The 26,432-nt window shown below is 48.1% G+C and overlaps 1 protein-coding gene across 2 annotated transcripts in view; it reads left to right on the plus strand.

Annotated features, from left to right (window-relative positions):
- The first annotated feature begins 4,136 nt into the window (after positions 1–4,136).
- Positions 4,137–26,432, plus strand: part of Dgkd (diacylglycerol kinase delta) — a 91,896-nt gene continuing 69,600 nt past the window's right edge. The window contains exon 1 of one of the 2 annotated variants that reach the window (XM_090355065.1): positions 4,137–4,292. In XM_090355065.1, the coding sequence (XP_090211191.1) occupies positions 4,137–4,292 (156 nt within the window). Of the gene's footprint in view, positions 4,293–24,568; positions 24,748–26,432 lie in introns of those variants that run through there. The other variant, XM_090355066.1, reaches the window with a different exon arrangement.

The raw sequence follows: 26,432 nt of genomic DNA on the forward strand, positions 1-26,432 counted from the left end.
GATCCACTGCCTGTGAGGGCACCTTATGTAGATCCCACAGGTGAAGCAAGGTTTGGATCTGTGTGTTGATTTTGAGGCATCCTAGTATTGGCAGGAATGAAGGTTCATATCTGGAATAATAATAATAATGATCATAACTAGAAGACTGGTCCTTCAGTCTGTGGGTTTTGAAGGCCAGACAATCTTCTTCAGTCTTTTATTATTTCCTTTTTTCTTTCTTTCTCTTCTTTTCTTTCTTTCTTTTTTTTCTGCCAACCCTGGGGCTTGAACTCAAGACCTGAGCACTGTCCCTGAGCTTTTTTTTGCTCAGAGCCAGCACTACCACTTGAGTCACAGCTCCATGTCTGGTTTTCTTTTTTTTTTTTTTTTATTGTTTTGATAATATATAGAGGGGTTACACTTACATTCTCAAGGTCGTAGGTGCATAACTTCTCACACACTGATACCCCTTCTCATGTTTTTGTCCCCATCCTCCCCCGCCCCCACCACTTCTGATCTTCTGGTGGTTAGTTGGAGATGAGTTTCATGGATTTTCCTGCCTGGGCTGGCTTTGAACCATACTCTTCAGATCTCAGTCTCCTGAGTAGCTAGGGTTACAGGCATGAGCCACAGTGCCTGGCTTTATCACTTTATTTCTCTCACAAAAAGGGAACAGAATTACTAATCCACACCTCTCTTTCAGGAAACCTGGGAAATAAGGCTTTTAGGGCATCCCTGGCTTTGAGGAGTCTCAGGGCTGTGATATGATGATGAGCTTTTCTCCTGCCTTCCAGCAGAGGGCGCTCCTGGAGGAACTCTTGGGCCAGCAGTGTCGGGGCTGGCTGTCCACCCTGCAGTACCAGTTGAAGAGATGGTTGAGTCCTGCATTGCTTGATCCCAGGACATCCTAAGTCAGGGTTGACATGAATAGATCTGACCTTTGTAACTGTATGGTGGGAGAGCAGAGGAAAGGGCTGGAAAACCAAGCCCTGGAGATCAGAGGTCAGAACTGCCCCAGCACTGCAAGTTATTTTGGTTCTAGAATGTCTAATATGGGCCTCCAGGTGTTGGCTTGTTCAGATCTACAGCTAGCCAGCCTGGGGAGGAAGCAGGGACAGGAAACCAGCAGCCTGCCAGCAGCCACACATGAGGAAGCAAGCAAGCAAGCAAGCCTAGTCTTTGCCGGCATGCAGACTTGAGAGAGGCAAGAAATCGGCAGGCAGGTTGAATATGTGGCCCACAGTTGTGTGGGGGGACGGGGGTGTGTGTGCAAGTGCAGAGCATAAAACAGGGTAGAGAGGAGTTGAAAGTGCAGCACAGAAAATGGTGGCTGAGGATGTGGGGCAAATTCTACAATCAGTAACCAAAGGGTTGGAGGTCCAGGGAATTCCTACATTTATTTTAATGTGTGTGTGTGTGTGTGTGTGTGTGTGTGTGTGTGTGTGTGTGTGTATGTGTATGTGTGTGTGTGTGTGTGCTGGTCCAGAGTCTTAGACTTGAATTCAGGACTTGGACGCTGTCTCTGAGCTTTTATACTCAAGGCTGTGTTCTACCACTTTGAGCCAAAGTACCATTTCCAGATTTTTAGTAGTTAATTGGAAATAGAGTCCCAAAGACTTTCCTGACCAGGCTTGTTTTGAACCGAGATCCTCAGATCTCAGCTTCCTGAGTAGCTAGGATTACAGGTGTGAGCCACCAGTGCCTGCCCTGATTATAGCCATCTAATATGACATGTCAGGGATTGAGACTGATACAGTCCACAGTATACCTATCTGACTCCAGTCTTTTCAATCTCACCTCTGTTCCTGTGCATTTAGTTCTCTGCAGTTTTATTACATGTACAGTTAGTTTTTCTACTTTAGGGTATTTGTTTTCCTACTCCTTTAACTTAAAAAAATGCGTTCCTCAGTATATATTTCCCAAATCTGAATACTGACCTTAAGGTGGTATGGTGGGTTGAGGAGGGTGGGGTGGGAGTTGGGCATCTGGAAATGTATTATGGTCTTTTGGTTGTCACAAGACTGGGAAAAGGGGGTAGAGGACAGAGAAACAATGTCATATATAGTAAATAAAAACTTTCCTGTCCCAAGTGTGAACTGTAATCCAGGTTGGGGAAAGAGGACTGGCCAGTGTTCCCAGACAGATAGTGAAGCCGTTCTTTCATTCTTTCCAACAGGTTTGCACTCTTGCCTGCCATGTCACCGTGCTGGCCTGGGTCAGACGTGAGGTGTGTTATTATTGCCACCTTGATAATGCCCTCGAGGCGGGTGAAGCCGGGGCTGTAGCATCTCCTGAGACATGATTCACAGTGTGACTCATGCTGTCAGAGAGGCACCCGAGGGAATGTTTTTCCTGCGAGCTACTCTGGAGAGCTGGTGGCTCAGCCTTTCCCCAGATCTCCCAGGGAACAGCACTGCACCTTCAAAGGGAACAAAAAGGCTTCTTCATGCGTTAAAAAAAATCATGCCAGAGTTAGGCTCTTCTGCCTTCAAAACACAATGTAATTCTTTTTGTTTTTGTTTTGCTGGTCCTGGGGCTTCAACTCAGGACCTGGGTGCTGTTCCTGAGTTCTTTTGCTCAAGGCTAGCACTGTGTCATTTTGAGCCACAGCATGACTTCTGGTGGTTCACTGGAGGTAAGAGTCTCCCAGACTTTCCTGCCTGGCCTGGCTTTGAATTGCGATCCTCAGATCTCAGCCTTCTGAGTAGCTAGGATGACAGGTATAAGCCCCGAGGGCCCCTCCTCAGTTTCTAACAGGTGTAAGCTACACTATGCCTACAACCAAGAACAAAGTCATCTTCATACCTCTAGGTGCTCCTGCTTAGTGATGCCATCACCCCTGCACCTTCAGGAGGATCCGTAGGGTCTTCTCTGTCACCTCCATCTCTGGCCACTGTCATGGTTGCCATCCAGCATTGCATGGAGTAATGCAATCCCTAACTCCGTGAGAGGCAGACACTTTTTGTGTCTGAATTAGTTCATACCGTTTCCCATAACATCACAGCCAAGGCTGCTTAACCAATAGGAATCTACTGCAGAGCTGAGATCCAAGTGTAGGTGATGCCTGAGGCCTGTCCTCTTGGTTTGTGGTCTTCTCCCTAGATTTTCACCAGGTCATAGCTCTGTGTTTGTGTCCTAATCTTCTTTATAGGACACCAGTCAGACTGGATTAAGGACTACCCTAAAGACCTTATCTTAATTCAATTATATTTTAAAGACTTTATGTCTTAGTGTACCATTGCATTCTGAGGGCCTCGGGGCTGGCTGGACCATTTTCTAACTATGGACTCCCATAGGCCTCTGCTTCCTGGCAGAGGAACCCTGCAGTACTGGGGACTAAGGAATCACTCGATCGGGGTTCAAATCCTGCCTGTGTGGGCCCTGCTCACCCATACCTCCCTTCAGGGCCGGTCACTGCACTTGTCTCCCTCTCAGCCCCACTCAGTACTTCAGGGTGGCCACCGGCCCCCAAACTGCTCCAAAGCTTGGATGGGAGGCCCCAGCTTTGTGACCCGGGAGTACCCAGGCTTGAATCCCTCCAGGGCTTCCCAGGCCTCCATAGAAAAGGTCAGCGAGGATCTGGTCCAAGGAGCTTGCTGTGACCTTTTCAACCCCAGGCTTCTATCTTTATGCCATCTGCAATCGGAGCTCCTGTGTCCTTTCTTTCTTGCCTCAGGGCCTTTGCACAAATCTGGTCTCTGCTTGTAACTGCAGTTCCTTCCTCATCCTTTAGGAAAGAGTGCTGTCACTCTCCATCTTTTTCCTCCCTCCCATCCCCGCTAGCAGCATGCATGCCAGCTTCAAGCCTGATTTCCCGATTGCTTAGCTAACATGGACCCCAGCTTCCAGGGGTCCCTTGTCTATTTATGTGAGAGTCTTTAAAAAAAGAAAAATAATAAACACAACAAAACAGGAGGGAACACGGCAAGAAGAAACTCAAGGTGTTCCAGAACCCAAGAGCAGAGCCCCCCGAGGCAGGAGGGCCTAGGGGAGCGCTGGCACGGGAACGCCAGGGGGCGCGGACCGCCCAGGCCCCGCCCCGGACCTCCCAGACCACGCCCCCGGCCCCGCCCCGGGATCGCCCCGCCCCTCGCTCGCCCCGCCCCCGGGCTCGCCCCGCCCCGCCCCCGCCGCGGCGCGCGCGCTGGCCGGGCAGCATGGCGGCGGCGGCGGGCGCCCCTCCGCCGGCTCCGTCGCAGCCTCCTCCGCCGCCGCCGCCTGAGGAATCTTCGGACAGCGAGCCCGAGGCCGAGCCGGGCTCCCCGCAGAAGCTCATCCGCAAGGTGTCCACGTCGGGCCAGATCCGCCAGAAGGTGAGCCGCGCGCGGCGGCCGGGAGCGCGCCCCTCGCCGCGGGCTCCGCCGACGCGGCCGCCCAGGCCCGGCCCGAGCCGGCCCGGGGTCCCGCGGGCGCGGCCAGCCCGTCCGGGCCCTCGAGCGCACCCCGCCGCGGCAGCGGGCCGGAGCCGGGGCCGGGCGCGAGGGCGGGGGCGCAGGTGGGCGGCCGCGGGCCGGAGGACGCGGAGGCCCGGCGGCCGCGGAGGCCCGGAGGCGGGGGTCGCGGCTCGTCCCGCCGCGGGGTGGGGCCGGCGCCTCGGCGCAGACTCACCTGGGACTCCCGCGGACGTCGGGTCCCCGCGGCGGCCGGGCTCCCGCTCCGCCCGCCCGCCCGCCGCCGGCTGGACGCCCGCGGGCGAGGAGGGCCGAGGGGCGCCGCTCCACGCCGAGCTGCCCCCGCTCTGTGTTCCCCGCCGTGGGGCCTCTTGACAGCTGCGTGCGGTTCTTGCGCCCCGGGAGCCCCTCCCCGTCGGAAGGGCCGCGGCGCGCAGGTGGCGGGACAGGTGGCGGGCGGCAGGTCGGATCCGCCGGGCAGCCCTGGCAGTTCCGGCTGGCACGGCTCTCCGCTGCTGCTGCTGCAGTGCGTTCCTCCTCTGGGGCCAGGGAGTCCCTTGCCTGGGGGAGCCATTTCTCGCTTTGCCTTGTGCCGGTCTCCGATTCCCGGGAGGGGGAGCCGCCGGGGCGGTCACTCATGTTCCCAGATAGGTTTGTTGGAAAGGCCTCCAGGTATCTGGCTGTTGAACGCCTGAACGATCCCGGGTAGAGCAGCCGTCCATGCAGGGGTGAGGGAGCACGCAGTGGTTCTTCAGGGCTCTGCTGTGCGTCAGGCACCGGCTGGCCCTAGCTTGGGATTTCACGGGGACTCATTTTCTGTGGGAGGCGATCACCCAGTGAGTAGGACCGTTGATCTGTCATCCTGGGTTTCTGGCATTAGATTGAAGTGGAGAGACTTAGGTGACCTCACCAGCATCTGGGGGGAGGGGTGGGGGCGGGGGTTGAACCATGGTGAAGATCCAGCGTGGATCTAGAAAGGCAGCACCTGTGCTTGGCCATGGCCGTCCGGAAAGTGCTGTGCAAGTGTAGAGGACGGACAGGTGAACTGCGTGGGGAAGCAGGGATGAAGATGACCCCTTGGAGAGGGAATAGTCAGTGGAATTTGGAAGAGGCTGCAAGGCAGACCAGGGCCGGTTTGTTGGAAAGGTTGGCTTTTTTGGCCTTGGGCAAGAGAGCATGGAGTGATGGTCAGGTCAGGACCATCTCCAGGGAGCCCTAGGTGGTTCTGATAGGAGTGCCTGCTCTTGATGTTTGGTCCCTCGGGGCAGGATTCTGCCCAGTATGGGCAGGGTAGTGCCTGGTGCAGGATAGAACTGACCGTCTGACTTGTGTAATCATGCCGGGAGAGATACATCTCAATGTGGGTTCAAAATTTTGTTCCTTAGGAGGTTCTTTTTCTTTTTTTTTTTTACTTTCTCCTCTTTACTTACACCCCCCCCCCCCCAATAAAACAATAGCAGCAATACCAGCTGTTCTGGTTGAGGGGGAGTGACGGGTACAGTGTTAAAAATACACCCAGAGGACTTGCTTTTCTGAATAGTCACATCTGCTGTACAGATAGCTTAAGGCTGACTTCCTTCTGGCTGCCTGCAATTTTCAGAATGTAGGAAATGTGAGGGTTATGGCATATGCAATAACTCCCTTCTGTAGCAAAGAGGCCATTCACAAAATTCCTCTGGAATACTTGATATGTAATAGAAATACCCAGATGCCATGGGGTATCATTCTGGGTGGGGAAAGAAACAGAATCCACTTTGAGCCAGAGGGAATTAAATGCAGGGCAAGAGGGCACAGGTGCAGCCAATGAGGCAACCCGGAGATGAAGCAGCACACAGGAAACCACTGCCACCACTGAGCCCAGGGACAAAGGGAGGAGATACACAAGTGACTGCAGGGTAGTGAGTGGGGCCGGGACCCAGAGGTCCATCTGGCTCAGCCTTGGAAGCTGCACTGCTGTCTGGGAACCCCAGTCTGCAGGGGTCACTTCCTTTGCAGCCTGGAATAAAGCGAAAGAAGGAAGAATGGACCTGAGGACAAATTGGCCGGTGACCAGAGCTGTATGTATGTCAGGTTTTCAAAATACGAGGCTAGTGCAAGCTCAGTCTCTAAATTTAGGGATTGGGAGGGAAAAACTTCTTTTCTTTTTCCTTCCCTCCCTCCCTCCCTCCCTCCCTGCCTGACTGCCTGATTTATATCTATCTATCTATCTTTCTTTCTTTCTTTCTTTCTTTCTTTCTTTCTTTCTTTCTTTCTTTCTTTCTTTCTTTCTTTCTTTCTGCTGGTTGAACTGGTACTCTGCCACTTGAGCCAAACCTCTGCTTACAGCTTTTTGCTGATTAATTGAACATAAGAGTTTCATAGTTTCCTGCTTGGGCTGGCTTCGAACCATGATCCTGACATTACTGGCACGAACCTGCATCCTGATAAAAACAATCTTTTGATAGTGGTCCTCAAATTTTAATGTGTAGATTTGTCTCCTGGAAATCTTGTTAAAATTCTGATTCTAGTTGGGGAGGTCTGGGTGGGACCTTACTAAGTGTGTTTGTGACAAGTCTCAAGCGAAGCTGGTGTTGTGACCGTAGAACCCACTTTGAGAAGCAAGACCTTACAATATTCAAGTCGAGAACATGAAGCTCCAGATACATCTTTAGGTTATGCAGTGTTTTTGTTTTTGTTTTCTTAAAACTTTCCTATTTTGGGGCCGGGAGTTTGGCCTAGTGGTAGAGTGCTTGCCCAGTGTGCATGAGGACCTGGGTTTGATTCCTCGGTATCACATACATAGAAAAAAAGCCAGAAGTGGTGCTGTGGCTCAAGTGGTAGAGCTCTAGCTTTGAGAAAGTGCAAGGACAGTGCTCAGGTCCTGGGCTCAAGGCCAGGACTGGGGGTGGGGGTGGGGGGACAACAAAAAACTTTCTTTTCTATTTTTTTTGAAAATTTGGTCTGTGTGAAAAAAAATATTTTTTTGGCTTAGTATGTCAGGTGTGTCTGTTGTTTTCATATGTTCGATTCTCCCCCCCTTCGCTTTTTTTTTGGTTCCTGTTTTGGTGCTTGAACTCAGGGTTATCGCTCTACCACTTGAGCCACAGCTCTACTTTCAGCTTTTTCTGTGCTTAATCAAAGATAAAGAGTCTCATGAACTTTATTCCTGGGCTGGCTTCCAGCAATGATCTTCAGATCTCAGCCTCCCGATGAGTAGTGAGTACTGCAGACACCGGCCACTGGTCCCCTGTCACACGTTTGAAGACTTCATTTGAATGTCCTGACCACAGGACTCTAATGGTTCCAGGACCACATAGCTAGTAAGGAAAAGGGAAAGAGCCGAAAGCTCTATGAAATGAATAAGAAAGAGTGTTCTGTGAACTGTCAGTTAAGCTAGAGTTTATGTTTGTAATCCATTTGTGAACGTACAAGTTTTCTCCTGTTGAAATGAGGTAAAAAGTTTCATGTATCTTTTGTTGTTGTTGATGTGGGGCTTGAACTCAGGACCTTAAATTTGCTGGGCTTGTTTGGCTGATGCTCTACTGTTTGAGCCACATTCTAGTCTGACTTTTTGCTTGTTATTTTATGTCTTTTCTTTTCTTTCTATTTTTTTCAATACCGAGGTTTGAACTCAGGTCCTTGTCTATTAGGCAAAGCACACTATTCCTGGAGCCGTATTCTCTTTTTGGAGACAGTCTCACAGACTTTTAACCCAGACCCTCCCAGGTCTCAGCCTCCTGAGTAGCTGGCATTATAGGAGTGAACCACCAGTGCCTAGTAAGGTTCATTTTTCTTTTTCGAAGATCTGAAAAACTCAGCTTTAGGAGATACAATTCATATACCATCCACTTCACTTTTAAACAGTCCAGCTAAGTGTGGTAATATATACCTGAAATCTTAGTAGTTGGGAGATTGATGCAGGAAGATCTCAGTTTGAGACCAGCCTGTGTTATGTAGCCAGAACCTACTTTTAAGAAGTGCAAAAGCAAAACAAAACAACCCAGGAACTACACAGTTCAGTGGTTTTTAGTATATTCACAGTTGTGCAATTGCCACCACCATCAGTTTTAGAACATTTTCCTCACCCTACTTCCCCCCTCATCCCTCCATACGTATCTACCAGCCTGTTTTCTGTCTGAGTGTATTTGCCAGTTTTGGTCATTTCATGTAAAAGGAATCATACAGCATACCGGCTTTGATGTCTGGTTTCTTCCATTTGGAATCTTTTCAAGGTTGCTCCATGTTCCAGTGTTCAAACTCCACTCATTTCCATTGCTCAATATTCTGTTGTGGAAGTAGTGCTTGTGGCTCAAGGGGTAGCATGGTAGCCTTGAGCTGAAGTGTTCAGGGGCAATGCCCAGGCCCAGAGTTCAAGTCCCATGACCCCAAAGTAGTAGTAGTAATAATAATACTCTATTGTAAGGATATACTTCATTTTAGTATCTATAAGTTGGTGGATATGTGGGTTCTTTCTACTCTAGCTTTTCTGGATAATGCTCCTGTGAACATTCATATATATGCATGTTTTTCATTTGTCTTAGATATGTATCCAACAGTGGAATTGCTAGGTTATATGCTAACCCTGAGTTTAATTAATTGATTGCTTGTATTTAAGCTGTACCATCAGTCCTTTTCATTCTGTTGATTCCCCCCAATGGTCCTGGGCTTGAACTCCAAGCTTCTTTTGCTTAAGGGTAGAGCTTTACCACTTGAGCCACAGCACCACTTCCAGCTTTTCCTGAGTAGTTTATTGTAGATGAGTCCTGTAGGCTTTTGTGCCCAGGCTGGCTTTGAATCATGATTCTCAGATCTCAGTCTCCTGAGTAATTAGAAGTAATTTTTTGCCCATACTGTCCTGTACTGTGATCTTCCTGGTTTATACCTGTAGCTGTAGTTGAGGTGATAGATGTGCACGCTTTACAGTTTATAGGTATATGTGTATCTGTTCTGTGGGTTCTTGAACTCAGAGCCTGGGAGCTGTCTCTGAGCTCTTTTGCTCAAGGTTAGTGCTCTACCACTTTGAGCCACAGCTCCATTTCCGGTTTTCTGGTGGTTACATGGAGATAGGAGTCCTTTAGACTTTCTTGCCAGGCTGACTTTGAATCGTGATCCTTAGAGTAGCTAGGATTACAAGTGTGAGTCACTAAAACCCAGTTCAGTTGCTTTTTCCCCTTGAACTGGACTCCTATAAACTTGGTTGTCTGGGCTGGCAGTCCTGGTGGGCTGACAGGTGTGACCAAGTGGTACTTAGCTCTTTAACCTTTTGATGTGTACTCAGCTCTAATCTGTATTTATTTTGACTGGCATTCTCACTTTGTTGGACTTCCCTGCTAAAAGCCCTGTATCTCCAGTTGGTCGGAGGAGTCTCTGACTTTCCTCTGTCAGCAGTTTGCCATCTTCCCTGATTCTGTTTAATTTTTTGAGGAACTGCTAGACTGTTTTATAAAGTTGCTGTGTTTTTTTTCTCCCACTCCTGGGGCTTGAACTTAGGGCCTGAACACTGTCCTTGGGCTTTCTCAAGGCTAGAGCTCTACCGCTTGAGCCACAGCACCACTTCTGGCTCTTTTCTATGTTTGTGGTACCAAGGAATCAAACCTGGGTCTTCGTGAATGGTAGGCAAACACTCTACTACTAGACCAAACTCCCGGCCCTGCTGCTCTATTTTATATTCCTACTAGGGGTATGTGAGGAAAGCTCCAATTTCTTCAAATCCTTGTGAATATTTACCTTTCTTTTTTATTATAGCATCCTTGGGAATGGCAGGTATTTTTTTTTTTTTTTAGTGGTGTTAAACATCAAACCCAGGTTTTGTTTTTGTGTTTTGGTGGAGGCGGGGAGAGTAGTGTGCAGGTTCTGGGGCTTGAACTCAGGGTTTGGGCACTGTCCCTGAGCTCTTGTACTCAAGATTGGGTCTCTATTGCTTGAGCCACAGCTGTTCTTCTGGGCTTGTTGATGGTTGTTAATTGGAGATAAAAGACTCATAGACTTTCCTGCTGGGTTTTCTTTGAATGCGATTCTCAGTCTCAGCCTGGTGAGTAGCTAAGATTCTGGTCATGAGCCACCACCATGTTTTAAAACTAGTGTGTTGCAGCACTATGGAGCTTGCTCTTTGGTGTCAGATGAAGTTAGATTTGCTTCTTATAAGGTCTACAATCTCAAAGCTAAATTCCTTTATCTGTAAACAGGGGATGATACTAGTTTTTGACTAACTTATACTAAAAGTAATTATCTGTTTCGGAGCCTCAGCTTCCATATCTGCAAAACAAGATGACAGTTCTCATATGTATAAATGAGGATGGATGGGACAAGCAGTCTAAAACATGTTAACAGGCTTTTCCACAGACACAGGCACCGTGTGCTGCTATGATGGTTCCCTTGTTGAGTCCTACGCAGTGGTTAGCTTGCTAGCCCTCGCTGGTCTTCTCCTAGCTCAGTCTTGGCAACTGGAAGGGCACATTGAGACAGCTCTGGCTGGAAATTAGTATTGAGTAGAGACCATTCACTTGCAGAGTGCTCATGGGATACCTCTGCAAGGATATTAAGTCTCCCCACAGTCAGTGCCTGGCACAGGCACTGAGTGCCTGCGTTGACTCCCAAGGCTAGCCCGCTAGGGTTCAGACATGTCTTGAGTGGGACTGCTCCTAGAAGAGCTTCGAGAGGTCCAGGTGGGCTCTGTCAGGGCTGCCTGGGGCTCTTGAGGATGTGACCTTTGGCTTGGGTGAGAGCAGAGGGAAGGAGCAGTGGTGGGCTCAGTGCCCGACAAGCTGACTGGCAGTGTAAGGCCATGGCTGGGCTCTAGGGAGAACAGAGGTGTGTGACTGCCATAAGAGTGGCTTCAGGGCCACTTTGGAGCATGGAATCACAAGTGAGGTCCGTCATGGGCATAGTTTTCTCAAAATCCAGTTTCCTCAGAACCTCACATGTGAGCTTAGGATGTGTGCAGAGATAGTTAAGAATTTTGTGCTAAAACCATCTTGAAATCAGTTCAGGTTGAACTAGAGTTCTGATGCCTTTCAAGAGCAAGGAGCCGAGCAGTGGTATTCACTAGATGCTGTGTTGAAAACGAGCTTATGCAAGTTGTGGGTGGAGTGGGGAGGGAAAAACTAGGAGAGAGTGAGGGAAGGGGTGATTCTGTCCAGAAAGGAATGGACTCTTACTGTGCAGCAAGGCTCCTACCTCTAATCCCAACTACTCAGGAGGCTGGGATCTTAGTTTCATGGTTCAATGCCAGCCTGGCCAGAAAAGTCTTTGATATCTCCAATTAACCACCAGAAAACTGGACGTGGTGCTGTCGCTCAAAGTGGTAGAGCACTAAGCTTGAATGAAAAAGCTCAGAAACAATGCCCAGACTCTGAGTTCAAACCACTGGACTGATTCCACACCCCTCCCCCACCACCGAAAAAAAGAAAAAGAAAAAGAAATATTTTCTTGGCCACATGCCAATAGCTCAAGCGGATAATCCTAGCTCTTCAGGAGGCTGAAATCTAAGGATTGTGGTTCAAAGCCAGCTGGGGCAAGAAAGTCCCAGAGACTTTTACCTCCAATAAAAACTTCTCAGAAAAAGCTGAAAGTGGTGCTGTGGCTCAAGTGGTAGAGCTCCAGCCTTGAGCAAAAGAAGTTCAGATAGAGCCCAGATCCAGAGTTCAAGCCCTAGGACTAGCTATTAAAAAAAAAATGTTTTACCTGACTTATGGAATTCTGTAACCCCTCTGTATATCAGCTTTAGAATTAAAAAAAAAAAAAAAAAGCCTGATGCCTGTAATCCTGCTGCTTGGGAGGCAGAGATCAGAGGATTGCAGTTTGAGGCCAGTCCTGGCAAAAATTCTCCAGATTCCATCCCAACAAAGTGGCTGGGTATGGTGGTGCATCCTTGTCATCCCTGATGACCGGAGGCACAGGACAGTATGAAGCCAGGGATGCTTTCCTTGAAAGTAGTTAGTGCAGATAGGGGCAGGAGGTGTGTTTCAAGCGGTAGAGCGCCTGGGTAAGTGAGACCCTAAGATCAATCAAAAATCAAGCCTAGCAGGGTGTGGTGGCGCACATCTGTAATCCTAGCTACTCAGGAGGCTGAGATTTGAGGATCATGGTTCGAAGCCAGCCCAGGCACTAAAAACCGTGAGATTCTTATCTCTAATCACTAGAAAACTGGAAGTGGTGCTGTGGCTCAACTGGTAGAGCAGTAGGCTTGAGAAAGCCCAAGGACAGTGCCCAGATCCTGAGCTCAAGCTCCAAGACTGGCAAAAAAATAAAAAAAAATACATCAAGCAAAACAAAACAAACATAAGCCAGGCACTGGTGGCTCATCTTTATAATCCTCGCTACTCAGGAGTCTTCAGATTTGAAGATCACAGTTGGAAGCCAGCCCTGGCAGGAAAGTATGTGAGACTCTGGCTCAGAAAAGGATGAAAGTGGTGCTGTGGTTCTCGTGGTAGAGTGCTAGCCTTGAGCAGAAATGCAGGAATAAATGCCCAGGCCTTGAGTTCAAGCCTCAGAACTGGCAACAACAACAAACAAACAGCACCACCACAAACACTGAGAGCAGGAAGAAGCTCTGGAGAGGAGGCGGTCCTATGGAAACAGTGGGATTACAGCTGTGCTGCTGGGAATTGCCCAGCGTCCAGGGCCACCCGAAGGGACAGTGATTGGAATCATCTCTAAGCTTGCAGACGTTCAGTGCCAGCATTGTGAGATGGTGCATTTCCTGTGATTGAAGTCCAGAGTCGATGGTACTTTGGTGCTTGGTTCTGTGGCTGTGAGCTCAGGTGGTAGGCTGAGGGATGCTGAGAGACACTGGGACTGCAGCATGCAGCGTTCTACCTGAAGGCAGTGATCCTGAGAGCACTACCTGCATACAGGGCAAGAGCACAGAAGCCATTCGAGGAACAGAGATGAGGCAAGGGTAGCACTAGGGTAAGACTATACCCCTGCTTCATCCCAAGTCCCTCACAGAAGCAGACCACCCCCGTGGAGGGCAAGGCCTTCAGCCACTTCACAGCCACCCGAGTGACAGTCATCAACACCGATGACAGCTTCCCACTGCAGACCCAGCCTTTGAAACAGTTATACTTGCTGCACTCTAGAAGATAAAAGACCAAACTGAGAATTTTGGCAGAGATCTAGAAGCTGTAAAAAGGATCCACATGAACATTCTAAAACTGAAAAATGTAATAAAGCTAAGTAATCAGAGGAAGATTTGACACTTTTAAAAAAGATTAGTGGCCCAAGATTAGTAACTCAAAGGAAAATATGTGCAGGGCAGGCAGAACCTGTCCCCAAACAAACAAGCAAGCAAACCCACCAACAAACACAAAAATCTAAAGATAGTGTAGGTGGAGATAGAGGTTATGAGATGATGGGATTGTCTGACTGAAGTCTGCTTGTCAGGAGAGGAGAGGCAAGAACAAATGGAGCAGACATCTAAAAACTAAAGGCCCTGCCACAAGGAAACCACGGCTGCTGCCATCTCACCAAAGTGGTATAGAGATACCTGATGCAGCCACTGACCCAGACCCTTCAAAATGCTCCTGGTGGAGCTATGGAATTCGGAAGTTAGATAACATTTCTGTGCTGAAAGACATTGTGAACCCAGGATTCTTTATCCAGCCAAGAAATCCTTTAGAAATTAGATTGAAATAAAAAGGACAGCGTTGATGCCAGCCGACACAGGAGAGGAACCATCAAGGTTGTTTTGTTGGTTTGGCCACAAGAAAATGACCTCAGTTGAAAGGTTAGAGTTGTTGGGTGAAAGGTTAGAGTTGCTGGAGGGAGTGAAGGGCAAGCCCCACACAGTCTGTGGAAAAGATCATGTGACTGTTGAATGTAAAAATCAATTCTGGTGGGCTCCGGTGGCTCACTCCCGCATTCCTAGCTACTCTGGAGGCTGAGATCTGAGGATTGAGGTGCAAAGCCAGCTGAGGTGGGAAAGTCCGAGAGACTCTTGTTTCCAATAAGCCACCAGAAAACCAGAAGCAGCCCCAAGTTCAAGGACCTCCCCCCAAATAAAATTCTGACTTTGGGTTTGAAATATGTATAAAGGGCCAGGAGTATCACCTAGTGGTAGAGTGCTTGCGTAGCATGCATGAAGCCCTGGGTTCAATTCCTCGGTACATATATAGGAAAAAGAAGCAGGAAGTAGTGCTGTGGCTTAAGGGGTAAAGTGCCAGCCCTGAAAAAGCTCCAAGACAGTGCCTAGGCCCTGAGTTCAAGCCCCAGGACTGGCAAAAACAGAAAAGAAAAATATGTATAGAATTTGCAAGCATGATAGTAGTATCACTTAAGACAGGAGGTAAACGAGTAAATTGTTCCAAGGTCTTTGCATTTGCAGGAAGAAGGAAAAATAATGAATGAATGAATGTTAGGACAGTCAGGGAGATGGAGCATGTCAGCTTTGTAACTCTTTGGAGTGGATGCTAGGGAACAGAAGGTTTGTGGTTTATATGAAGAACTGGACAGTGAACCCTTTAATCTTTTTGGTGGTACTGGAGTCTGAGCTCAGGTCCTTGTGTTTGCTAGGCAAGCACTTTTCCCTGAGCCACGCCTCTGCTCTTTTTGGCACTGATGATGATGCTGCTGATTATGATTGTCGGTCATGGGGCTGAACTCTGGGCCTGGGCTCCATCCCTGAGCTTTTGCTCAAGACTTTACTACTTGGAGACACAGCACCAGTCTGGCCTTTTCTGAACAGTTTATTGGAGATGAGAGTCTCTTGGACTTTACTGCCTGGACTGACTTCCAACTGCCGTGTTAGATCTCAACCGCCTGAGTAGCTAGTGTAATAACCTGTCAAGCTTAGCCGCCAGTTTCTGTTTTTGTAAAAATGCCTAACCTGCTTGACCACTTGCGTGTGGTTTCGTCCTTGTGGTTACTGACTTAGGGCATTGTACTGATACTGTAACGGACACCTGCCTGTGGTAATGGCCACCTTAAAAACTCAGCCCCAGGGCCGGGAGTTCGCCTAATGGTAGAGAGCTTGCCTCGCATGTATGAAGACCTGGGTTCGATTCCTCAGTACCACATACACAGAAAAAAGCTGGAAGTGGAGCTGAGGCTCAAGTGGTAGAGCTCCAGCCTTGAGAAAGTCCAAGGACAGTGCTCAGGCCCTGAGTTCAAGCCTAGGATTGTCAACCCCCCCCAAAAAAAACCCCCAAAATACTCAGCCCCTCCAAGGCTTGGGCTGTTCTCTACCAGCCTGAAGGCAGAGAGCAGTCCATGCATAGCTACTGAAATGACTCCTAGTTCACTGAGTGCTGGTGACTTCATTGGGACAAGTTTGAATCCCATCTGAATGGCCAGGTATGACAGCTAGGATTACAGTTGTGAGTCACCAGTGCCTGGCTGGCACTGAGTATTTGTGAGATCGGGTCTTGCTTCCCACCTGGATGTCTGCTATGGCAAGGATAACATGTACCACCATGCACACCCTTTTCTGTTGAGAGTGTCTCAACTTTGGCCTGGGCTGGCCTTCAAGTCTCAGCCTCCCACCAAGCTGAGTGACAGGCATGGCCCTGCCCTCAGCAGAGGGTTGAGAAAGGGTCTTGAACATTTTTTTTCCTGTACTGGCCTTGAACTGTAATCCTCTGGATTTCAGCCTTCCACATAGCTGGGATTACCGATGTAAATGTGCCTGGCTTTAGCGAGCTGCTTTTCTGAGATAGGAGGTCCAGTGTGTACCAGGTCTGGTTTGGGTGTTTGTGTGGTGGAACAGTACAGGGCTTGAACTTAGCTAAGGGCCTGGGCGCTGTACCACTTAGGCTGTAACTGTTTCCAGCCTTTGCTTATGGATTTTTTTTTTTTACCGATCCTGAGACTTGAACTCAGGACCTGGGCACTGGCCCAGAGCTTCTTTTGCTCAAGGCTAGCACTCTACCACTTGAGCCACAGCGCTGCTTCCAACTTTTTCTGTGTATGTGGTACTGAGGATTGAACCTAGGACTTGATACATAGTAGGCAAGCACTCTACCACTAAGCCACTTCCTGGCACATACTTCCAGCCTTTTGGTGGTTAATTGGAGACAAGAGTCTCACAGTCTTTCCTGCCTGCATTATACCCTCAGACGTTGGCCTCCTGAATAATGAGGATTACAGGAGCTACAGGTGCCCAGCCAGTTCTGGGGATTTTGCTCTCACTTGGCCCTGCTGCATGCTAACCTGGTCAGGCTTCATCTCCCTCTTTCCCCAGTCCCAGGCCTAGACCATCACATGGCAGCAGCATGCATGGTTCATGGAGACGCCAGGTGACAGAGGGTCATTGGTCAGTGGTGATCAGAGGCTCTGTGGACTTTTAGAAGTGTGCAGAGGAAGAAGGATGGGAGAGGGGAGTCAGGAAAGGAGGGGGAGTGGGTAAAGAAGGCTGGGGAAGGTAAGTCAGTATTTCAGCATTCAGAAAGAGGGACACACTTTACCTCTTACACACCTACTAGACATAAGGATAGGTTCCTATATAAAATTGATTGTAGCCACCATCTAACATTTAATATGTAGATTATTTTCTTTCTTTCTTTCTTCCTCTTTTTCTTCTTCTTCCTTCTTCTTTCTTCTTCTTCCTTCTTCTTCCTTCTTCTTCCTTCTCCTTCCTTCTCCTTCCTTCTCCTTCCTTCTCCTTCTTCTCCTCCTCCTCCTCCTCCTCCTCCTCCTCCTCCTCCTCCTCCTCCTCCTCCTCCTCCTCCTCCTCCTCTTTTTTGGTGGGTCATGGAGCTTGAACTTGGCCTGAGCACTGTCCCTGAGCTCTTCAGCTCAAGGCTGCCACCCTACCCTTGAGCCAAGCCACATTTCCTGTTTTCGAGAGGTTAATTGGAGATAAGAGTCTCAGGTGTTTTTGTACCTGGGCTGGCTTTGAATCTTAATCCTCAGATCTCAGCCTCCTGATTAGCTAGGATTACAGGCATGTAGATTAGATTATTTTCTAATTTATACAGTTGAACCAAAAGTATCCTTTGTGGCCTCCCTTTTGGGAACCAGGTACCAGTCAAATGTATACATTGTATTTGATTGTCATACCTCTGTAGTTTCTAAGAGAAGACTGCTCCCTCACCCACCTCCCAGCCTCTTTCTCACTTCAGCTTTTTTTTGTAGAGACAAGGCAGTTGTCTTGTAAAATCTTTCTGGATAGGTCTGATTGTTTCCTTATGGTTCCTTGTACATTGTTCTTTGATCCTCTGTATTTCCTGTAGGGAAGAAGTCAGGTCTCAGCAATTCCCGTCTGTTCCTGTGGGCTGAGGGGAGGCCTGGATGTGGACTGCTCTGCCGTGCTTCCTGCCTGGCTTGGTTAATGTTATTACATGGTAAATGTTTGCAGGGCTGATGTGGTAGGTGTTTCTAGGGGTGACATGGTAGATTCTTACAGGGGTGATGTGGTGGGTGTTTATAAGGAGCCCTCATTTCAATCAGCTGGGAGATGCTTTGTCCACCATCTTTACCAGAGTTTTCAGCTTCAGCAGAGCACTTGTCTGAATGGACTTACTCCTTTCCTTCTCCTTCTCCTTCTCCTTCTCCTCCTTCTCCTTCTCCTCCTACTTCTCTCTCCTTCCTACCTTCCCTCCCTCCCTCCCTCCCTTCTTTTCTTTTCCTTCCTTCCTTCCTTCCTTCCTTCCTTCCTTCCTTCCTTCCTTCCTCCTCCTCCTCCTCCTCCTCTTCCTCCTCCTTCTTCTTCCTCTCTCTCTCTGTCTCTCTCTCTCTCTCTGTCTCTCTCTGTCTCTCTCTCTCTCTGTCTCTCTCCGTCTCTCTCTCTCTCTCTCTCTCTCTCTCTCTCTCTCTCTCTCTCTCTCTCTCTCTCTCTCTCTCTCTCTCTCTCTTTTTGCCAGTCCTGGGGTTTGAAGGCCCTTGGATACTTTTTGCTCAACGTTAGCACTCTGCCACTTGAGCGACAGTGTCACTTCTGGCTTTTTCTGTGTGTGTGTGGTACTGGGGTGTTGAATCCAGGGCTTCATGCATGCTGGGTGAGCACTCGACCACCAGGCCACACTTCCAACCCTGAATGAGTCTCTTAGGAGGCTCTCCTTCTGCTATTGATTCTACATGGACTTTTCGGATGCCTGGGGAAGGGCAAGGCAGTGCCACTGTCTCTGGAGCCACTAGTGAGCACAGTGAGGGTCTGGCGTGAGTCACCTTGGTGGGGACTCATGTCCCCTCCTCTCCTCAGGCATCAGTGTGCATCCGTGTGTGTGACTGTCAGAGTTTTTGGTCCTGCAGCCTTTTGGATTAGGGCCATTTTGCCCTCCTCTGCTTTCAGTACTAGTCTTGTGCCCGTGGTTTTCCTCTTCTTCGAGGATTAGTGTTTTGCCCCATAGTTTTCCTCTTCCTCTTCCTTCTTCTCCCCTCCTCCTCCTCCTCCTTGAACACAGATCCTAATGCTTACTAGGCAAGTGCTATACCTGACCCACGTATCCCCTCCTTTTTTACTTTAGTTATTATTTAGTTATTTCCAAACCATTTTAACAAACTGGTTTCCAGCTTTCAACCCGATACTTAAAATACTGGAGCTTGGATTAGTAGGTATGGTCTCAAGTTTATGCCCAGGCTTGGCTTCTCCTAGTTGGAATTATACATACATACTGCCATACTTATTTGTTGAGATGGGTATTTTGTCAGGCACGTCTGTTCTCTGCCTTCCAAGAAGCTATGCCTGTGCTTTTTTTTTTTTAAGCAGGACTTACTGTTTGTAGTATATGTGATCTTTCCTCTCCATGAGCTTTTCTCCTACAGCATTCTATGAACCTCACAATTAATTTTGTTTTTCTTTGCCAAGGATGATTTCTCTTTGTATATTTTTCCCATTATCCCTTGAAGTTGGATTTATTTTGTTGTCCTGTCCTGTTGTCTTTTTTTTTTCTCTAGTATTCAAGTCCTGAGGCTTGAACTCAGGGCCTGTTCTTGTCTTTGATACCCCCCCTCCCCAAAAGCTAACAGTCTTTCACTTGAGCCACAACTCCACTTTTGACTTTTTGGTGGTTTATTAGAGATAAGTGTCTCGTAGACTTTCCTGCCTGGGTTGGAAGTATAGTATTCAGAGCTCAGCCTCCTGAGCTTTTCATTTGATCCTGCCCTCATTTTGGTACACCCTGTCCTTTAAAAATGTTTAATTTGAATAAAAAAAGAGGCATTACCATCCTTGATCTTATTAATGAGAGAAGGAAACCCATGTTTTTTTTCTTTTTTTTTTTAGTTGTTATTATAGAGGTGATGTACAGGATTGCAGTTACCTAAGAGAGATAATGCATACGTATCTCTTTGGACAATTTTACTCCTTCCCTTTCTCTCACCTTTTTCTTTCTTTTTTTTTGTTTGGGCGCTAGAGATTGAAGCTAGGATTTAATGCATGCTACACCCCCAGCCCAAGATGTACCTCTTTTCTAGATAATAATTCCCATTTTCAATAATAATTCCTTTAAGATTTATGAATAGACATTATGACACATTTCTTTTCTTTCTTTCTTTTTCTTTTTGTGGGTCATGGGGCTTGAACTCTGGGCCTGGGTGCTGTCCCTGAGCTCTTCAGCTCAAGGCTACCATCCTACCCTTGAGCCAAACCCCACTTCTCATTTTCTAGGGATTAATTGGAGATAACAGTGTCAGGTCCTTTTGTGCTCGGACTGGCTTTGAACCTTGGTCCTCAGATCTCAGCTTCCTGAGTATCTAGGATTACAGGTGTGAGCCACCAAGCCTGACTTGGCATATTTCTTTTTCAGACCCTCCAATCTTCGCAGTTTTTTTTTTTTCCCCAGTCCTGGGGCTTAAACTGAGAACCTGAGCACTGTCCTTGGGTTTTCTCAAGGCTAAAGCTCTATCCCTTGAGCCACAGTACCTCTTCTGGCTTTTTTTTTGCCAGTCCTGGGCTTGGGCTCAGGGCTTGAGCACTGTCCTTGGACTTTCTCAAGGCTAGCACTCTACCACTTGAGCCTCAGCACCACTTCTAGCTTTTTGCTATGTATGTGGGGTACCGAGGAATCGAATCTGGGTCTTCATGCATGCTAGGCAAGCACTCTACCACTAGGCCAAACTCCTGGCCCCCTCTTCTGGCTTTTTTTGTGTATGTGGTACTGAGGAATCCAAACGCAGGGCTTTGTGCATGCTAGGCAAGCATTCTACCACTAGGCCACACTCCTGGCCCCCAATTTTCTTTTTACTTAGTGGTCTTTGAGTGATATATGCCAATCTGTGATCCTGGGGCTTGAACTCAGGGCCTTGCATTCTTGCTTAGCTTTTTCCGCTCAAGGCTGACACTCTACCACTTGAGCCACACCTGCACTTCTAGTTTCTTGCTGGTTAGTTGGAGATAAAAGTCTCTTTGTTTTGTCTGTTCATGCTGACTTCGCACCAGGATCCTCAGATGTCAGCCTCCTTGAGTAACTAGGATTATAGGTGTGAGCCTCTGGAGGCTGGTCCACTTAAACTGTTTTAAAGTGTAGAATTCAGTGTCACTAAGTACATTAACAATATTACACCAACAAGGTTGTAGAACTGTTGTCTTGTTCTAGACCTTTTTGTCCCCTGTATGGAAGTTCCTGTTTCCCCCTCCTGGCCCAGGACAACCACAAATCTGCTTTCCTTCTTGCTGGATTTGCCTTCTGGACATTTCATATACATGGAGTTATACAATATATGGTCTTGTGTGTCAGGCACTTAGTATAATATTTTCAAGGTTTATCTGTGTTGTACCTGCTTCAGAACTTTACTGGATATGGCTAAATAACACTTCATTATATACATATACAGCATTTTGTTTATTGATTATTCTGTTGGTAGACATTTGAATTGCTTTGGTTTTTGGAAGCAGTAGAGCTGTTTTTAAAGGCTCACATGGATAATTGTTTGAATATATGTTTGTTTGTTTTTTTTTTAATCCCTATGACTGGAATTATAAGACAACTTTGTTGAGGAACTGCAGAAGTGTTCCACATAGTGGGCGCATTCGTTTACATTCTCAGCAGCCATATGGGGATCACCATTTTTCATCCTGGTACTTGTTATTCTTCTTGTTTCGAGCAAGACTATCCCGTTTCCTTAGCGACTGAGAATGCTGAGTATCTTCCCTGGACTTGTGGGCCAGCTGCAGGTCTGTTTTGAAGAAATCTGTTCAGTTCCTCTGACCACTTGAAAGTGAGTCATCTTTTCGTTGATGAGTTGTAAGAGTTCTTCCTATATTGCCTATGTTAGACCCTTATCAGATATGTGATTTACAACTTCCCCCTACCCCCAGGGTAAAGACCTAGTGTCAGGGCCCTAGTGACAAAAGATAAAAAAAAACAAAACAAACTGGCAAACACATTCAGTGGTCAGGTCTAGGCTAAGAAGCCCTCCACTGGAACCTCCAGTTGCCTGATTACTGTGCCAGTGATGCCAGCTGCCAAGTACCGGCGCTGGCCTGGGCGTGCGCACACGTGGATTTCCGCCTGTCACCTGTGCATACCCATGGGGGAGGTGGTGCCCTGGGCCCCGGTCAACCTGCTGCACATAGCAGATCCTGCCAGTGGGGCCCCCCCCCCAGGTGATGGAGGAATGTGGGAGCAGCGCTTACTTGGGGAGGAGAAGAGGCAAACTGTTCACAGATGTATTTCTGCAGTGTGCAGTTTCTGAAATGATACCGAGGTTCAGGTCTGCCAGTGGGCTCAGGTTATTTTTACTTTACATCTGCGTCCTGCATTTTCTAAAATGAGCATGTGTTATTTTTCACTAAAGAAAGAAAAATGAGAGCATCACGTGCTGGCCTTCAGGGAAGATCCGCCGGTAAGCTGCCATGTCTGGGCGCAGCTGGCACAGGCCTGGAGATGGACTCTCCCCCAGCCTCTGCTCTGGGATGTTTGAAAACACAACCGAAACAATTAGAATTTTTTTTTTAAAGATCAAAACAGATTGAATTAAAGGAGCCAAATAACAAATGGGTCTGACATGTAAAAACATAGGGCTTCAATTTCATAATATCTTAATAAATGTGTACATTCTGTGGAGCAAGTTTGTGATGTTGACCCTTGATTAAACTTAACTGCTCTGTTGAAAATAAATTTAAGCTTACCTAAGCAGAGAGTTGATATAAATAAGATACATTTCAGCTGAACATTTAAACCATTTGCCGTGCGGACATGTCAGTTTTCTCATAGGTTCATAATTAATGTCCACTTCCTTTAGTGTCTGAATAAATTAAAACTATCTATATGAGGGAATACAAAGTAAAGTTGTATTAAGAAGTTTATTAAGTAATTTGTAAGTTACATCATTCCATTTCCTGTTTTTGTTTGTTTTTTTGTTTCCTGGAACCACTTCCTGTTTTATGTGGAAAACAGGCTGGAGGGGAACTATTAGATGAAGAGCGTGGTCCATGAGCCATGGCTAGACCAGGCCAGTGGCGCGGCTATACGTGAAAAGTAGGTGGCAGAGAGCGGGGCTGGGCTGTTTAACACAGGGCTGTATTTCTAGGGGAAGCTTACCAGGTATTGGAGTTTGAGCTTTTCCCAGGAAGGAAGCTGGCATTGGAATACTGGCATTGTCTGCACAGCTTTGCATGGTCAGTGTGGTTCCTGGGTAGTCATAAGGCACGAGAATGGAGGGGTTGAGCATCAGAGACCCTGTGTGGCTCCTTCAGGCCTGTGGGGTTTTTTGTTTGTTTGTTTTTGTTTTTGTTTGCCAGTCTCAGTGCCTGAGCACTGTCCTTGGGTTTTCTCAAGGCTAGATCTCTACCACTTGAGTCACAGTACCACTTCTGGCTTTTTCTATGTATGTGATGCTAGGGGATCAAACCCAGGGCTTCATACATGCTAGGCAAGTGCTGTACCACTAAGCCATCTTCCCAGCCCCTGTGTGTCCTCTTGACCCCTGAGTTTCAAGCTTCCCATACTCTCATGGCATCTGCTCGTGCTTCCTAGAAGTTTCCAGACAGACATGAAGTAGAGGAGCTGAGTTCACCCCACTCTGGCGTGTCACTGTTATCTTTCTTTACCTCTTAGTACCTCTTTGTGAATGAAGTTTCCCTCTGCCCACACATGGCTTCTTGGGCCAAGTATCTGTCTCTTTCATCATCATGCTCCCTGAGTGTTTGATAAATATTTGCTTTGTTCCTGGCTCCACAGGGATAGGTTTTACCCTGCAGACTCCTTTCCACCTTTACTGGCCATGAGCATCTGAGGAAGTGCTCTGCTGGTGGTCAAGGTCAGCTCTTGGTGTGTCGATAGCCCTACCTCCCTGTGTGGGAAGATCTATCTATTCAGGAAAAGTCTGAACTTGTACAAGCACAACTAAGGAGAAGAAAAGCTTCCTCAAGCATATGACACATTTTCTCATTTGCTATGGAAGATGGAGAAGTTCTGAATCTGTTTCTTCTCTGCGGATGGTAAAGCCCTCCCTCTGGCCCTCAGTCTCTCTGTGAGGAACTTCCCTAGGTGATGAGGCTGAAGTAACACCAATTGTAAGCACATTGGCTGCTGCTTCCCTGCTTGGTCAGTGGGGACAGCCATTTGCTCTTGCTCCCTTAAGAGGGTCATGTTGTGACAAAGAGGGCAGCTATGGACTGGCTTCTAGGTGGGTGCTCTCCTCACCCCTGTGCTGGGCTATATAGGAGTCCAGCTCCAGAGCCCTGGTGGTGACCTGTCTCTGGACTTGGTCCCTTTCCCCACATAAGTATTTAGTCATTTTTATTCTCGTATTTCTTGAGTTTATCTTCCTATTGTTCCTTTTTGAGGTATATATTCCCTTCCCTTCTAGCTTCCCTTATGGGTTGCCTCTTTTCTTTCTCCTTAGCTGCTGACCAGGCAGTGGACATTTGGTTCTTTTCAGTCTTTTGCCACACTGATTTGCAGCAAATGCTGCTGTGGAAGTTCGCTTTGTCTTTTGGAGGGTGTGTTTGGGGCTCAGAGGTCAAACTTAGTATTCCCCTATACCCTGAAAAAGTGTGGTGACAAGAGGCCTTTTGAAGAGCCCCGGGAGGGGGTGGGGAGTGGGGGTGGGATGGGGGAGACGAGTTGTCAGAGCAGAGCTCAGGCCCACCAGTCTTTCCTCTGAGACCAGGGTGGGCTTGTGACTGGGTCTGGATTTTCAAGCCTGGTGCCATAAACATGGTGGCCCCTGTATACCCCCTGCCATGTGTTCTGTTTTCACTGATAGGGTGAAACTGTGTTTGTGTGTGTGTGTGTGTGTGTGTATGTTCTTTCTGAATACAGAACCCACAGCTTGTCCCATGGCAGGAAATTGCTCCATCACTAAGCTCCACCTCCACCCCTGAGGTTATACTTGGAGAGATACTGAGGCGTAGAGGCAAGAAAGGAAAGCCTGGGGTGGGAACCTGAACTCAGGAAGAGGAGGGGTACAGTCTTGAAGGTTTCAAGAGGATCAGTGGTGTGGGGAGCCACTTAGTGACGTGTATAAAGTAGTCGCAGTGCCTGAGGATGTACAATGGCCTGCAGAGGAAGCACAGGTGACAGGGGTGAGTGGGGTTGGAAGGGTCAGAGTGAGCAGAGTTGGGGAGGTGCCCCAGACCCTGGGACAGCAGCATTTCGTTCAGTCCTAGCCTAGAGTGGACAGGACCTTTATCAGGGGAGTGTGTGGGGCTGCTCGTTGTTACCATGTTTTGGTGTGACTACCCCAGCCCTAGCTGTGTCTGCGTTCAGGGCAGGGGCTGAGGCCACCTGTGGCGCAACTTCCACTTCCTCGCCAGCAGAAACTGGGCTTCCTTCTTCACCTTGGGTCCCATTCAGGGTGCCTAGTGGCTCTGTGCGGTGCCTGGCTGCCTGTTCCACTCCACGTGCATTAACCTCCCAGGCCTCCCTCTGACCTCGTCGCCCGGTTTGACATCACCAGTCACCTGCAAGTGGTCTTCTTGTTCCTTCCTCTCTTCTTTTCCATCTTTGATGTAGGGATCCTTGTTCCCTTAAGCTTCCTGGACTCTCACCTCCTCACACAATCAAGGGAACCTTGTCAGGCATCTTTACAAATTGTCTGTTGGGGGTTAAAGTGCTTGCCTAGTATGCACGAAGCCCCGGGTTCGATTCCTCGGTACCACATACATAGAAAAAAGCCAGAAGTGGTGCTGAGGCTCAAGTGGTAGAGCTCTAACCTTGAGAAAGTCCAAGGACAGTGCTCAGGCCCTGAGCTCAAGTCCAGAACTGGCAAAAAAAAAAAAATAACTAAAAAAAAAATTGTCTGTTGGCACTGGTTCTGTTCTGAACTCCCCAGCTATCCAGTACCTGCAGACTCAACATGTCTACAGTGAACAAATCCTTCCTTTCCTTGAGCTGGACACTTGTGGACTCACCTGGGCTTTCTATCCTGTATCCATCTATCTTATCCATGCATCCATCCATCCATCCATGCATCCATCTTATCCTGTTTCTGTTGTGGGGCTTGAACTCTGGGCCTGGGCACTGCCCCTGAGCTTTTTCTTCTGCCCCCGCTACTGGATTAGGTCCCTCACTGATTCCTTCCAGAGTGCTTGTTTGACCAAGGTTCCTGATGGACTTCTGGCTCCTCTTCTTCCTCCTCATCTCGCTTCTTTCTCCTTCCCCCCACCTTTTTCTTTTCCTTTCTTCCTTTCTTCCTTCCTTCCTTTCTCTTTCTTTCCTTCCTTCCTTCCTTCCTTTCTTCCTTCCTTCCTTTCTCTTTCTTTCCTTCCTTCCTTCCTTCTTTCCTTCCTTCCTTCCTTCCCTCCCTCCCTCCCTCCCTCCCTCCCTCCCTCCCTCCCTCCCTCCCTTCCTTCCTTCCTTCCTTCCTTCCTTCCTTCCTTCCTTTCTTTGCCCAGTCTGGGGCTCAAACTCAGGGGCCAGGTACTTTGCATTATAGTATTTCACTCATCACTGGTGCTGTACCTCTTGGACCACACCTCCACTTTTGACTTTTTGCTGGTTAGTTGGAATAAGCGTTTCATAGACCTTTCTGCCTCAGCTGACTTTGAACTGTAATCCTCAGATGTCAGCCTCCTTGGATAGCAGGCATGAGCCACCAGCACCCAGCTGGAACTGTCTTCTTGAGTAGAGACTGTTGGAAACTCCTGGTTCCCCGAACACTGGCTGTGTATCTGTCGTGTCAGGAGGTGGCTGTGGCGTCCCGTAATGTGTGGGCTTCTTCACTCGGGCTCCAGGTTTTGCTTCAGGACTCATCGTCTTT

This window comes from Megascapheus bottae, chromosome 21 (genome assembly GCF_031878675.1).
Source record: "Megascapheus bottae isolate mThoBot1 chromosome 21, mThoBot2.hap1, whole genome shotgun sequence".
Classification (NCBI taxonomy): domain Eukaryota; kingdom Metazoa; phylum Chordata; class Mammalia; order Rodentia; family Geomyidae; genus Megascapheus; species Megascapheus bottae.